The 14,558-nt window shown below is 43.0% G+C and overlaps 1 protein-coding gene across 3 annotated transcripts in view; it reads left to right on the top strand.

Moving 5' to 3' along the window:
• Nucleotides 1-13,944, top strand: part of CMYA5 (cardiomyopathy associated 5) — a 50,201-nt gene extending 36,257 nt beyond the window's left edge. For all 3 annotated transcript variants that reach the window (XM_086629604.1, XM_086629602.1, XM_086629601.1), the window contains 5 exons: nt 1,962-2,106; nt 10,154-10,287; nt 11,054-11,153; nt 12,593-12,769; nt 13,692-13,944. In XM_086629604.1, the coding sequence (XP_086485730.1) occupies nt 1,962-2,106; nt 10,154-10,287; nt 11,054-11,153; nt 12,593-12,769; nt 13,692-13,944 (809 nt within the window). The remainder of the gene's footprint in view (nt 1-1,961; nt 2,107-10,153; nt 10,288-11,053; nt 11,154-12,592; nt 12,770-13,691) is intronic.
• The last annotated feature ends 614 nt before the right edge of the window (nt 13,945-14,558 follow it).

The raw sequence follows: 14,558 nt of genomic DNA, 5'->3' as shown, positions 1-14,558 counted from the left end.
AGCTCAATAAATTCGGAAGCAAGAATTTAGACTTTCTTTTTAGTAATTCAGATTAAAAGTTGGCACGTACAAGAAAATAATTTTCTGGTACATGCAGTTACGGGAACATACACATTAATAGTGGATCAAAGCGGTGCCTCTTCCAGGTTTTGGGAACCCCCACAGGTTTCTCTGTTGGGATTGCACCCGCGAAGGCGGCAGTGTGCCTGGGGAGGTGTGGGGAATGCAGGCAGGTCCTGCTGCAGCATCCCCCCAGCACCTTCTGTCTCCTGATCCTCCACCTCCTAATCTCACAGCTTGTCCTCCCCTCCCCTGGGGAACACACTGTTTCCAAGCAGTATTTTCTGTGAGGGAACGATACTAAAGGGCAAGCATCCTCTCTATTCCCCCTCCTCCCTGTCCGTCTCAATTTGTTCTCCGGATGAAGGCTCTTCGAAAGTCCTAAAGACACAGGGGTAAGTGCAGCTTCCTCTGTTGTTCAAAACTGAGGTGATTCTCACCCTACATCTGAGGGACAAAGTAAGATCTTACTCTTTTTGGCTCTTCATCTCTTATAGGATCACTTAAAAGAGTGCTGGAATATTATAAGGAAATCAGATATATATTCTAATTGCAGTTAATTTGTTAAAACAATCTCAAAATCACAGCAAAAACTTTTTCTGGTATGCTCACTCCATCTACCCTTTAAACAGATGTTTTCAAATTAAAAAAAAGCTTGATGTCTTGTGACTGTTTGCACATACATAAATGTGAGTATGTATGTGTGCCAGTTGCTGAATGCGGGTATTAGGGGATTCAGCTATTAATTTTTCATTCTTTAAGAACAGGTGCATTTAAAAAGAGACAATAAACAAATATGTCAGAAGAGAATTAAGGGATTATTGCTAAGGGAGCTACACAGATGTATTACCAGATAAGAATCTATCCCACTCATCGTTCTGCTGAATACCTAGATTAGTAATCCCTGTAGTAAAACATCAAGTACGTCTTAACCTGAACTGCTGACCTCCTGGTTGTCACTAAACCAGGAAATCAATACGTACTCATAGATGTTTTTCTTTCCTTTTCTACTGAAAACAAATTATTTTTCTTACAAAACAGAATGCATCTGGAATGCTTGTTGCAGTTCTGTAACATTATTTTGTCATAAAATTGTCTAATTTCCACTTTTGTCTTAGACCTCCTGTTTGGCACTCGATTCCTTTAAAAGAAAAATAACTTTCTACAACTTTTTTTTAATTAATATCCTTTCATTTAAGGATTGGTATTGAGGCTGTTTATATGAGTTTCACCAACAGATTATAAGGTTCGTTTATGTTGCTGTTCCCTGGAAAGGGAAAGAACAAGTGAATACAACTAATCCATTTTCAGCCTATGATGTCGGATGTGCAATTTCACACAACAGCTTTTGATTACTTGCATTCAGTGCGCGATTTTACATTCCGTTTTCTATCTTGCAGTTCAGCCTGTAGTTATTAAGCTGAGGCTCTAAAAAAGAGAAATTACAGGACCAAATTTTGGCATTGCAAAAATAAACAGAACATAAATAAGCAGAAAGTCATCATTTCCCCATCAGTTCTGCAGCAGCACATTTTTCTGGTGCAGTTCATGCAGGGACTGCTGAGGACAGGATTGAGGTGATGCCTTGGTGCTCTGCTCCTTGAAGATCGGCAGAAATGAGGAAAAGGTGCTTGAGGAAAGGCATAAAAATCTACACGGGCATTCTAAGGCTGCGCAAAAATGCACAAATAGTCACAATGACTATCCCAGCGTGGATTTTTTGCCCCATAATGTAGCCCTCTGCCATTGAAATACAAACAAATGAAAGATCACTGCTGGACAGGCAAACTAACTATCCTGTGGGTTTCTGGGGAGGTGACTCTTCCTTTTCCTTGTGAGCATCCCCCTCCAGCTGCTGGCTCCCTCCTCACAGTACTGCTAACGTGTCCCTGTGTCCCCAGCACCTGCCATCCCCACCATCAACGCTGAGGACTGCACAGTGTGTTGGGACACGGCCACTGTCCGCTGGCACACCAGCTCGGCATCAGCGGAGTCCTTCACCCTGGAGTACTGCCGACAGCATTCACCGGAAGGAGAGGGTCTCAGGTCAGTACCGTGGTCGCAGGTGCCGCTTGGTCAGATTAGGCAGCTGCTAACGAGCATCCCCTAGACCGCGGGTCATTATGCAAGAGATTATTCTGCTTTCCACCGTGTGAGGAAGAAATCTGCTTCTGCGTGCTGAGGAATTTACAGAATGGACACTAATCTATGAGATTAGGCTGAGACATAAAAACACTTCCTTTTTATTCTGCTTAACTGGGCAATCCCTTTCTTCTGGGGCCAAAACCCTGAAGACATTGTGCTGTCTGCAGTCAACCAGAAGTTGCAGGGCTCTGCTGGTCAGGGAAGCAATCGCTGCTCAGCAGCTGCCACAACCCCGGGCAGGGTAGGGGAAGGCAGCTGAGCTCCACGGGAAGGAGTGAGGTGGAGGAGCCTGGCCCAGTTTGCTCTCTGCTTTGTTGTGAACAACATAGGAGCCAGTTTGGAGCATAGTGAGTGTGACACCAGTGACCCAGTGATACTGGTGACCCACCTGCACTGTCTGGATCCGCTGGCAGATCCCTCCCAAAGCACAACCGAACTCAGCATTGTCTGGCTGTTCAGGTGTGACACAAGGGCCAAAGAGCATCCCAAAGAGCAGCTTTGAAATTGGGGATGTTGTCTGCTTGTGCCACAGCCTCTCTGGTTTCCCTGATGCTAAGTCTGTGCTTGCGTAGAGGAGACGGCAAAGAGGGACATAGACATCACTGAGCCATGAAACCATGCACTGTGTTGAAATGCAGAGAAAATTATGTGATGCTTTGTATGTCCTTGGTGCTTGGCATTTTTTGTTTGTTTTTTAAAAACAATGACAATAATATTCCAGTAGATTCAGTAGAAAGTGAGAGCCCTGAAAGAGCAAAGGCCCTTTTTTCTGGCTGACCCTCATTTTTATACTGGGCATGACGCTGCATGATATGGAATACTTCATTGTCCAGTTTGGCCCTCAATCCTAAGTCTAAGTACAAATCATAAGGAGAGTCGTGGACCCTCTGTCCCAGCCATGCTCCCCCCTATCCTGTTGTGCTCCTGCACACTGGCAAGAACACGGCAGCTGAGAAGTTTTTGAGGCCTCAGTGCCAACTATAAACACCAGTGCGCTGTCAGCGTTCTTCTCAGAACAAGTCTCAGACTAACACCAAAACACGGAGCTCTTCTGGCTGCTGAAAAGAAGAGCTGACTGTGTTCCAGCTGAAACCAGGACGGGGTGACTCGCCATACAGCACCCTGTGGAAGAGCCCCAGCCCAGCTGAGTTTGTCTTCTTCATCTCCCAGGGAGACTTGACTAGGGTCTTCACCCAGGAACTAGTTCACATGGACTTCATGGAGCCGTGGCAGAGAGGGAAGAGCTCCACCCGCTGCACTCAAAATTAATTAAATGGATTAAAATGCTCACAGGTTTCTAGTAATGACAGTGAAATTTTGTGTGCCTTGCTCCTTACAAAAGTAGGCTAAGACTTGAAATTAAAAAAATCTGCAGGTTTGGAGACCTTATTTTCACACAGTAGCAGGGTGCTGCATTAATTCAATGAAGGAGAGGTTTTGCCCAGCTCTCCTGCCTCTCGGAGGGCAACCACAACCTGCTCCATTTCGTACTTATTTCATGAGACCGTCAGGTCCCTGTCAACCTGCTAAAGCCACTGTTTGGTCAGGATAAATCTGCTCCCAAAACCTGTGCTATGTGTTTGCCCTTGAGTTTCTTTGCTGTTAACTTGCCCCTTTTTCTCAAAACTGAACCAGAAAGTGTGCCAGTTTCTGAAATCCATGAGCAAGGTGTCAATAACACCAAGCAGTTTGCTTGTGTGTTGATAACTGTGGCAAAAAGCTGCCAGAACTGACCCATTCTCTTTCTCAAGTGACCTTGTGCAAAATATAACATGTTTATAATTATACTGGGTCGCATTTGACTTTTTGGTCTCCCTGTGGGCAGAATCTGGCCTTTTACTGTGACAAATGTGAAAAATGCCCACAGGACAAAATCATGAATTTTCTCCAAATTGCTGTAGTTTAAATTTCTGCATTCATAGAAGGGCTCTGACCTCTTTTTACAGTGTCACAGACCATCTTTTACCACTTATTTTCCCCCAAAGCAATGTGCCTCTTTCCTTTTCCAAAAGCAACTCCCAGAGATTAACCTGGAAGTCTTTTGTAACGGCACAAGATGTTTCAGTGATGGAGAAATTTTTTTTAAGATTTCTATTTAAATTTTTGCATAAAGCCAGGGAAAAAAGACCCCACTGGTAGACGGAGCATACTGCCTGTATTGCTTCTATCCAAGGCTCCGAAGGTGCAAGTTAGGACCAGAAATCAATTCCTGATGTAGCTGATAGAGTGAGAAACTACCTTTCGGAAGTACCTGTAGAGAGCTTACAGTTCCTATGTCAAATACCTATATCAGGAGGAATAAAACTGTGTCTTTATGCACACCTAGCATTTGGGCCTGGAAATGCTGTAGTTTCTTCTGGTTGCTTTCCTTGAAAGCTTGGAATTTGTCAGAGAATTATAGAATCATAGAATCATAGAATGGTTAGGGTTGGAAGGGACCTCAAAGATCATCTGGTTCCAATCCCTCTGCCATGAGCAGGGAAACCCTCCACTACACCAGGTTGCCCAAAGCATCATCCAACCTGCCCTTCTCAGGTTTCCTGACCAACACTCATCTTGAGGACCATTCAAATGTGGAGCCGTTTGACAGCCTGTGCCTCTCGTGCTTGCAGCAGCATTGAAGTTCTCAGCAATCCTAGAAAGTTCATACAGCAGCTGCTGACAGCATAGCATGAAAGCAGAGGTTGGGGATGGACATCCAGGGGAAGTCCTGGAGAAAGCAGTATGGTCCCATCCCACAAGGCTGCTTTCACAGATGTCATCCTGGGAGCCCATCCAGGGAAGGGACACTGCCAAGGGAGCAGGGAGGGAGAAATGCCCCGTCAAACAGCCAGAGACGAGTCTGGAGCCCCTAGTCTAGACCAACCTCCTGTAGCCTTTGGCATGCCACAGAATCACAGGATGGTTGAGGTTAGAAAGATCCTTTGGAGGTCATCTGGTCCAACACCCCTGCTCAAGCAGGGCCACCTAGAGCCAGTTGCCCAGACGGCTTTTGAATATCTCCAAGGAGGGCCTCGGAAAAGTCCTGGAGCAGTTCCAGCTTCCCTGGGAGAGAATTTGAAGAACATCTGGAAATAAATCCTCATTAAATGTTTCCTTCTAAATACCATTTAAAACCTCTATGTTTTCCCCTCTGGGTTCTCTCCTTGCCAGCTTGCCATCTGAGGGACGTGGTTTCATATAGAACCATCTTAAATCTTCTACAACAGCGAGTCCCTGGCCTGCTGCTGTGATTTTAAAGCTCCTTCCTGGGCTGATTCTTTTTCCAGAATCTTTATGAGGCTTTGAAATCTTTCTATCAGCTTCCTGAGCTCTGCTATTTTCTTACCGTTCAGCCTCTTTGTGTTGAGAAGTCAATGGAGCTGTGGGTGGAAGATGGAAAACTGCAAGAAATGTAGTCCAGGGATTAGGTGTGTGGGCTGTTCAGATGGAAACCATGTATCACATCATGAGATATCTGTAAGACTCAGGGAGGCAGAAATTAGTACAGTATGCGGTGAGTTTGTAAAAGTGGAAGTGACTGAGTGTCATCCTCTCCGCCAATGTGAGACTGGCACTGCTAGTGAACGAAATTTTCCATCTACTTATACAGCAGGTCTAATGCTGGAAAAAGGAGAGTAAGCCTCCCTCCGATTGCATTGCCCACATGACTGTCCTGCCAGCTCAAGAAACAAGGTGTGAAAAACAGGGACTCTTTATCCCCTCCAGCTGTGCTGGGCTTGCCATCTCAGACAGCAGTGAGGACCACTGCAGGTGGTGCTTTGGTGATCTAACCCCAGAACAGCCAGAGCTGGGACAGAGGAGAGGAAAGGAAGAATGTGGCACAGCTGGAAGAAAACTCAGAGTTATTTGTTCTTTATTTTTAGCTTCAAGAGCTTTTTTTCCCTCTCATGGTGCACCTCTTCTATGTGCTTCTATGGGTATCTTGAGAAGCTTGCATACTTTCAGCTCTAACTCTGCATCAGTGGTACCAGCACAGACCAGGAGGGGCTGTTTCAGTGGGATCTTGGGGGTAGAAATGACAATTACAGCACAGAGGGTGTTCTGAATCACTGTGAGGCATATCATTTTTTGGGTTCATGCAATATTAAAAAAATACCCTCTAGACATTGTTTCCTTGAAATAAATGAGGATGTTGATGAGAGAAACATGCATTAAAACACAGCATTAGATTTCCCCCAAATCAGGGAAATCACAAATGTAATAGGCAACTGCTACTCTAATATTCTGTGGCAATTCAAAAGTGAAGAAATGCGTAACTCCTTTCTGTTCTGCTTTGAATAGCATGTACCTGAAATTTGGAGACTGGATTTTGAGATGTAAAGATTCCTCTTATAAAGAGATGTATGAAGAGGAGATACTTAAAATATTTAACTTCAAATGCTGCTTGAATTTCTGTGTACTGAATTTTGTATCATGATACCAAGACATTGTGGGGACAGTGCAGGTATGATAACATTTAGGCTAAAGTCCAGGGTGCCTCATGCTTTGATAAAATGTTATTACGTTTCGAATCGTCTATAAAGTGGGCAAGTGTATTTAAAGTAGAAAATAGCTGACATTGAAAAATGTAGGTGAATTTCTCTTTCTTTCATGGCCAAAATTACACAATTCAATACCTAAGGTGAGCTTGAAGATCTACCTGCAATGCTTGTTACAAGAGCTTGGAAATGAAACAGGCTTCCCCCAACAGTCAGGATGCATTTTCCCTTCCCTTCTCCTATGCATGACCTGGATGCTGTAAACTAAGCAGTAATCGTACCTTCTCCTCATCCTTGCTTTTTCATCACTGTTTGCAGGGTTACCCTGAAGCATGACAAACTACAGTGATTGCTGGGGAGACCTCAGTACTCACTTTCTCCCTTCACCCTACCCTTTAGACAGAAGGAGAGGAGACAGCAAGACCTATTTCTTCTTTGCACGCAGCCTCTTGTGAGCTTGGACCTGGCTCAGACTGTTGCAAATGAAATTCCTTCTTGTTGGCACATTCTGTTTCATTAGTTGGCAGCAGCGGGACTGTTTTTTAAACATTAATTGTAGCTAAAATGGATAGGCTCTTATTCTTAGCTTAAAGCTGACTAAAATAGATTACCAAGCAGAGAATGCTATTTGAAAATCTGATCACTGTTTTACTGACCAGATCTGCTTAAAGTTCAGACTGTTCTATCTCGCTATTAAAACTGAAAAGAGGCGTGCTATTGCTCTCAGATTCAAACATGCAATCAAATTCTAATTTGGAGAATTTCAGATTTGAAAGAGAAACAAGTCTGGACTTTGATGGCTGACCCTATTCTGCAATTGACTGGACCCAAACCATCTCTGAATACCCAGGCTCTGGGATCCGGACTCCAGAATATGACAGCTCCAGGACTACTCATTACTCCAGAATGTACCTGCCTACTTGGATTTAGTAAAGATTTTATGTTTTATTAACTAATCATCAGTTAAATAGCACATAGTGAAAATGATGATCTCCTAATTTCTTTGGAAGGATACTGACTTACATGTCATTTTCTAGAAGACAAGAAGCAGCATATAGAGGGCATCACAGTGCTTAAGACATGTTGATCTATGTGTTGCCACAGACTCTACCAACAAATAGCTTAGCATATCCTCCCTTCTCTCACTTGTAACTATTTGCTCAAAACTTCATTCTGGTGTTCTGAGCTTCAGATTCACATTAAAGATGTCAGGATGGTGCTTTTAAGGAACAGATTGAACAGATTGGGTGGGACTTGTCTAGGAAGCATGGACAAATTTCTTCAAAGCTTAGGTACCTGCTTCTTTTCCCCTGCCTCTGCTTCTATCCCGGTTTTATTTTCTCTCACTTTTATATTTGCCTGCCTGCTCAGTTCCCATCTTGTATTTTTCTTCAACTCATCTTTCCTTTTTTGATTGTCCCTTATAACTCAGGTGAGTCTTTTTCCTCTTTCAAGTCTAAAGATCTCAGGTTCTCATCAGGCAACTCATCAGGTTGCACCTCTCCCCTAAACTTTTCAGTAAGAACCCATCAGCCTGCCAAACTCCCAGTGCCTTGCTGAAGTGCCCTCATGGTTGGGGCTCTGGTTAGTCACAGGGATGAAGCAAACCTTGTTTGGACAACCCACTTCTGTTTACTGCATCAGTTGTAACATTAATGTAACGTATTCCTAAAAGATGGCATGCCCCCATGCTGACCACACAAGATCCCCAAACTGTCTGAAATTCTTTCAAATTGAAAAAAAAAAAACCAGGCCACAGGAGCACCCAGTACTTTTTCTCAATGTTTTCAATCACTTTTAGTGCAGCTGTCAGTACAAAATAGCTGTTACAGACTAGTAAGGGTGAGGCACCGGTTTCCCCAGGATGTCATCCTCCTAGACACAGAGCTCTATGTGGTGCTAGTAGGAATTTGGTGTGTGTAGGGCTGTGGGATTTTACCTGTACGTGATAAATGCAGCAGAGGCAGGCATGTGAAAAATCCTGATGGACGAGCACTGATTATCCTTCAGGTTGTACTGCTCTCTGGTGGGATGTATGCAGAAAAACAGTCACTACAGATGATAGCAACAGTTTGATCTGACTGCTGACTTGCCTGCCTTACCTCCTCTGGGGTCACAGTAATTAGTGCTGGAAACAGGAATTTGTTTAATCTAGCTTCATATAGAGACATTATCTGCAGGAGGGAGACCATCCTGGCCTCTGCTCTTGAACCTGAGGTGAAAGAGAAAGTGCCTTGCATGCTCTCCAAAGCCACATCTCCTGTTCGTGAATTTAGATACTTGCCTTGAAGATTCCTATAAACATTTCTGGGAGGAAATTGTCTACTTTATGCAAATGAACAGTCTTTACCTGCAGGCATACAATGCAGTGGATATATACTGTCTGGCTTTGCCATTATCATAGAATCACGGAATTCTGTGCAGCCCAGGATGGTCTCCCTCCTATAGGTAATATGAGGCATCATTTTTGTCTCATATGATCATACTATATATTTATATATGACATGTAATATATATATGCCTCATATAATCATATGAGGAAAAATGAGGAAAATCAGGACCCAGTGTATAAGAATTTGTTAAGCCAATCTTCCATACTCCTGACAACATAGAAAATAAAATTAGCATCTTTCTATCCATCCAAAGTACTTTTTCACTGGCACTTCAAAGCGCCTGCGAAGTAGATTGAGTGGGTGCTGACTCTCACTTTCTGGCATAGTGTCAAGACATCAGTGGCTGAGGATGCGAGGGCTGGAGCTGTTGAGACACCACAAAGGGGAGACTTAGTCAAAGCAACTCCACAGTGCAAAAGCAGTCCCCCTGCTGCTGCCTCTTGTGAAACCAGCCTGTTAGACTGCATGACACCATGAGGGGGACAGACCCAAGACTTTGTTAATGAACAGTTTGTGAGCCTGGAGTTCATAATAAGAAGTGCATGGTTTCTCTGAGGTCTTGGATAAGAATATCCATTAATTTGGACCTGGGGCATGTGCCCAGACAGTACAAACGAAACGAGTGTATTCACTGTCATGCAACTGAATTAATTAAAACATTTCTTTTTCTTCAAAATCTTGTTCATTTTGTAAAGCAGACTTTTCACAGGAGGCAGAAGAGAATTTGATTCTGTGCTGCTTGCGTTTTATGTGATGACTTACGCTGCAAAATGAACACAAAGTGAGCATCGCACCAAATGACTGTCCCAAGTGAGAAGGTGGTACAGGGACAAAGGTTTGAAAATTTGTCAGACAAAATAAGGAGAATCCCTCGAGTAAAATGACAAAGCTCCTACATTACCCAGTTGTTTGTGAAAACAGTGTTCACCTGTCCAATTTGGAGTTTCTCTAGGATGCCTGTTGTTTCCGTAGTCAATAATACTGTGAGGTGGCTCAGCTGTTTGCACAAATTAGTCTTTCCTGGTTTGGATATCTGCATACATTTTAATGTATGAAAATCTTCAAATTTTGCAGATCTTTTGCTGGTATAAAGAGACCTGAACTGAAAGTATCCCTGGAACCTAATGTGAACTATTTCTTCTACTTGAGGACTGTCAACCCATTTGGGACAAGTGAACAAAGTGAAGCAGCTCTCATCTCAACTAAAGGTAGATCACCACCTTCTAATGCTAAAACAACGGGATGGAGGGGCAAAGCAGCCAAAGATGGCATTTTCTTCTGGAAATCACCTGAACTTTCTGATACAGAAGTGAGCAAGTCATTGAGATAAAAAGGACTTAAAACTATCAAAATCAGGGACTACTTCAGTTGAAGTTTGTATATTTATGTCAATGTAAAACTGATGTGACCTCAGAAGCAAAAATGTTGAATTCTGTCAGAGATATGAAATGATTAAATATTCTTCAGGGATCTGTTTGCTTGAGTTTGGCAAAGCACATTCCGATAAAAGATGCCGTGACCTTAAAAAAGACTGTCACAATTAAAACCTTACGGACTTTGGGTTTCAGGGATGAGGAAGCATGCAGGACAGTTTTAAAATGTAATGGATTATTTAAACTTTAAGTTTTCCAGCTTAATAGTGTTAAATCATGCATGGTTCTTCGCAATCAGCCTCAAAATTCAAATTTGCTATTTTGAAAAAGCAATTGATTGAAAATTATTTAGCCTTCTTAAATACTGAAGACTTCTTTATCACCTAGCTACATTTCTGAATATTAGACTGCCGTCCCAATTGGGCACAGCTTGGAAGACTCCTTGCATTTACACCCAATTTTCTATCCCTTCTACCTGCCAGCAAGCACAACTCTGTCCAGTTAAGATAGCCATAATTGTTGTTTAACATTTTATGATTCACCTCATGTTAATGTTGCCAGCCTCTCAGAACTGGTGTTTCTTTGTCATGAATTGTACCAGGAACTCGATTTCACCTGCTGAGCGACACAGCCCATCCTGCTTTGCAAATCTCCTCCAAAGCAACGGTGATCCACCTTCCTGAGAAAACCAAATTCACTGGGTGAGTGGCAGCATGACGAACACGATCACCCTGCGGGGTTCAGGATGGGTCCTTCACTCTTATTTTTGCCTATAGGTAGCTTTCACATGGCGCTAACTAATTTTGTAGAAGAACTGAATTGTTTCAGTCATGCAGCCCCAGGACTTTTCACTGAACCCTCTTTCAAGCACTGCAATATGTCAATAAAGCCAGCATCGATGCAAGTGTTGGGAAGAGTCCGGTGTTGCACAGAGGAACAGACAGAAAGTTAAAGGCAGCGGTACCTACTGGGACTGCTGGGTTTGCCTCAGTCCATGGTCACTGCTTAATCCTTCAGAGCACTTCAGTCTCAAAGCAATCTGTTGCTGCCCCAAGAAGACCAGATTTTTGGGCTTATTTTTTAATATATTGTGGCTAGTAATTCATCTTCCATACTTTGCTCCTCTACTGAGGGCATTATTGGTAACCATCCTGATGTCAGCCAGGATAGAGTTAATTTTCTTCTCAGTAGCTTGAATACGGCTGTGGTTTGGATTTAGTATAGGATTTGGTATAAGAAGAATCTTGATTATACACTGATGATTTTAGTTGTTACTAAGAAATCAATGAGTTTTCAACTTCCTATGCTTTGCCAGTGTGCAGGTGCACAACAAGTAGGAAGGAGCATAGCCAGAGCAATGGACCCACTTACTTTATTTCAATTATACCAAATTATTTTATTTCAAATATTAAATTGCTCTTATCTCAGCCCACGAGTCTCCTTCCCTTTACCCCTTCAATTCTTTCCCCTGTTCCCCTGGGATGGGGGAGAGTGAGCAAGCTGCTGCTTGGTGTTTGGTTGCCAGCTGGGTTAAAGCACAACAATAACGTTTTCCGTAGTGTCTGTGGCTTTGGAGAACTAGGAAGTGCTCCTAGGATATGTTCGAATGGTTGTACCCGGCTAGCTTCATCCATTGCAAACATGATTTTTTTTTTGCATACTGATACTGGTCCCATCACAAGCACAGGTCTACTTGTGTAAGTTGTGCCATACTGATACAACTTCTTAAATGGTAATGAGGTGTTACTGGTTTAAGCACTTTTTTTACTGTACAGCTGAACAAGATGTTTGTCACTGTGTTTATTTAAAACAGTCATACTTTCCAGTTTGAACAAACCTTCCAAATTTGAAGTCCATTTTTTTTGCCTCCAAAGTCACCTTTTCCACCTTTTGGTAGCTTCATATAATTTTGGGTAAAATTTCGTTATTTTTACTCTTTAAGATTAGTCCATCCCAGTGCAAAGATGAAATGACTCTCAGAGACAACATTCAAATCTTTGTGAAAACCTTGCAGTTAGAAGAACAGAGTGCAATCCATTAGTAATTTTAGATGCTGCTGCATGACATGACTATAAGAAATATCACAATATGGTTGGTCTACCACCGCACTCACTCTACTGTATGCATCTTCCACAAACAGGTTTCCTTCAGTCCTGGGTGAACTGCTGCCTGCTCGGGGATGTCATTACTGGGAAATCATTGTCTCTGCCTGCAGAAGCTACAGGATTGGGATTTGCTATGAGGCAATATCACAGAGCAGTGTCCTGGGGCTGAGTGATACCTCCTGGTGCATGCGGTGCTGTCCTACACAAACCAGGTAAAGCTGAGTCAGTCTAGTTCCTTGAGAAGTTAGTTGCCCTTCATGTAAATACAGCTGGCCAGCTTCAAGAGAAGATCCATCTGCTTTCTTTCTGCAAATTTAAGTAATAAGAAAAGGACAACTGCAAAGGAGCTTTAGACCTCCTCTTAATTAAAAAATCTTATAAAGCATCTTAAAAAATAAAATTAATCTCAAAAGATTTGTTTACTGCCCTTCATCCAGCAAAAAACTAATTTGCCACTGCCTTGTGATTCCAGGCTCACATCCCGAACTGCTTCACAAAATCCCAGCAAGTGTGTTTAATCCCATAAATGCAGTCTTTTTAGAATCTTCTTCCATCTGCAGGAGGTGTCAAGCCCCCATAGGGAATGTCTTTTCCTGCCTTGTCCTTCACAGTGATAGGCACCCACCTACGACTGTGCCAGGACTGCAGGGTGTTGGGGTAGTCTTTAGCAGGCCGGTACCAGGCTGCTTGGAAGTTTGTAAGGGGTAACCCTGTTAATGGTGTAAAGGTGCTCTTGGTCTAAGTCTGTTTTTTTTAGTGTGAAATCATATAGATGCATGAACATAACTAGCTAAATGAAACATCTGAGATGCAAAGGGTTTTGCCAAAGCAGAGCTCATGCTTAAATCCCCACAAAGACATATAATAAGAAAGACGTAGATGAATATGATTACAGCAAGTCTGCTTTTATCCTGAGAGACGAAAGACATCAAGTGAAAGGGATCATCAGCACGCCAGGCAGGGCTTTGAAGTGATGCCACATTCACTTTACTTACATACTGAGAAAAATGCTGTTGCCACATGATGTGCTGCTGTATGCAGCCACCTGTTAATAGGAGAGAATTAAGCCATAGGTTATTTTTGGTAAATCACCATAAGGAGGCTCACAGTATTCTGGTTACCATTTTCCTGCAGCTCTCTTTACCGATTTCTTCACACCGGTGTGATGAGCGATGTCTGTGTGACAGAACACCCAGCCAGGATCGGCATCCTGTTGGATTACAGTGGTGGCAGACTGCTGTTCTTCAATGCAGAGAGAGGACTGGTGCTGTTCTCCATCAGGCACAAATTCACTGATGCTGCTCACCCGGCCTTTGCCCTGGAGAAGGCTGGAGTGCTTACCCTGCGCACGGGAATGGAGCTACCGGAGTTCGTGAAGCACAGCTAGTCCCCTGCTTCACCCTCTCAGGAAAATTGGCAATTATTAACAGCTTCAGGGGACAGGGAGGGGAGGCGGGGTGCCAGGGAGGTATGTCTGGTCATCACCAATGAATGCTACGCACACAGCTCTCCCCATCATCGTCAGTAATTGTAGTTAGTGCTCAACCATGTAATCACCGTGAGCCTGGAGAGAAAATCAGCTCCTTCAGATGGAGCGTGCACGTAGTGATATACACAGCAGTGTTTTTGAGGGGATAAAGATGTTTTGTTAGACATGAACATTAAAGGGGATAAGGGAAATGTGCTTTCCCTGTGATAGTGCTAGCTGTCTTTTTAAAGTCGATCTTGAGCCTGTGTATGAAATAAATGCATTTCTCACTGCAATACGTGAAAGCCATCATTTCATCATTTGCCAGGACAGTCGAAGCCCGAATCCAAGATGATGTGTTTGAAAAACGTGCAAACATTTCAACAACTGAAACAATCCACAGGTTAATATATCTTGTGTTATTGTTTGCCAACTGTTTTCTTTAAATGCACAAGTTAAGAAAACTTGGAAACAGAAATCTGCACGTTTGCAAAATGGGTGAGTCCCAGATGAGTCCTTTTATCAGTCGTGTA

The sequence above is a fragment of the Tauraco erythrolophus genome, chromosome Z (genome assembly GCF_009769465.1).
Source record: "Tauraco erythrolophus isolate bTauEry1 chromosome Z, bTauEry1.pri, whole genome shotgun sequence".
Taxonomy (NCBI): domain Eukaryota; kingdom Metazoa; phylum Chordata; class Aves; order Musophagiformes; family Musophagidae; genus Tauraco; species Tauraco erythrolophus.
The sequence above is the reverse complement of the archived record's forward strand: the minus strand, read 5'-3'. Positions and strand labels throughout refer to the sequence as shown.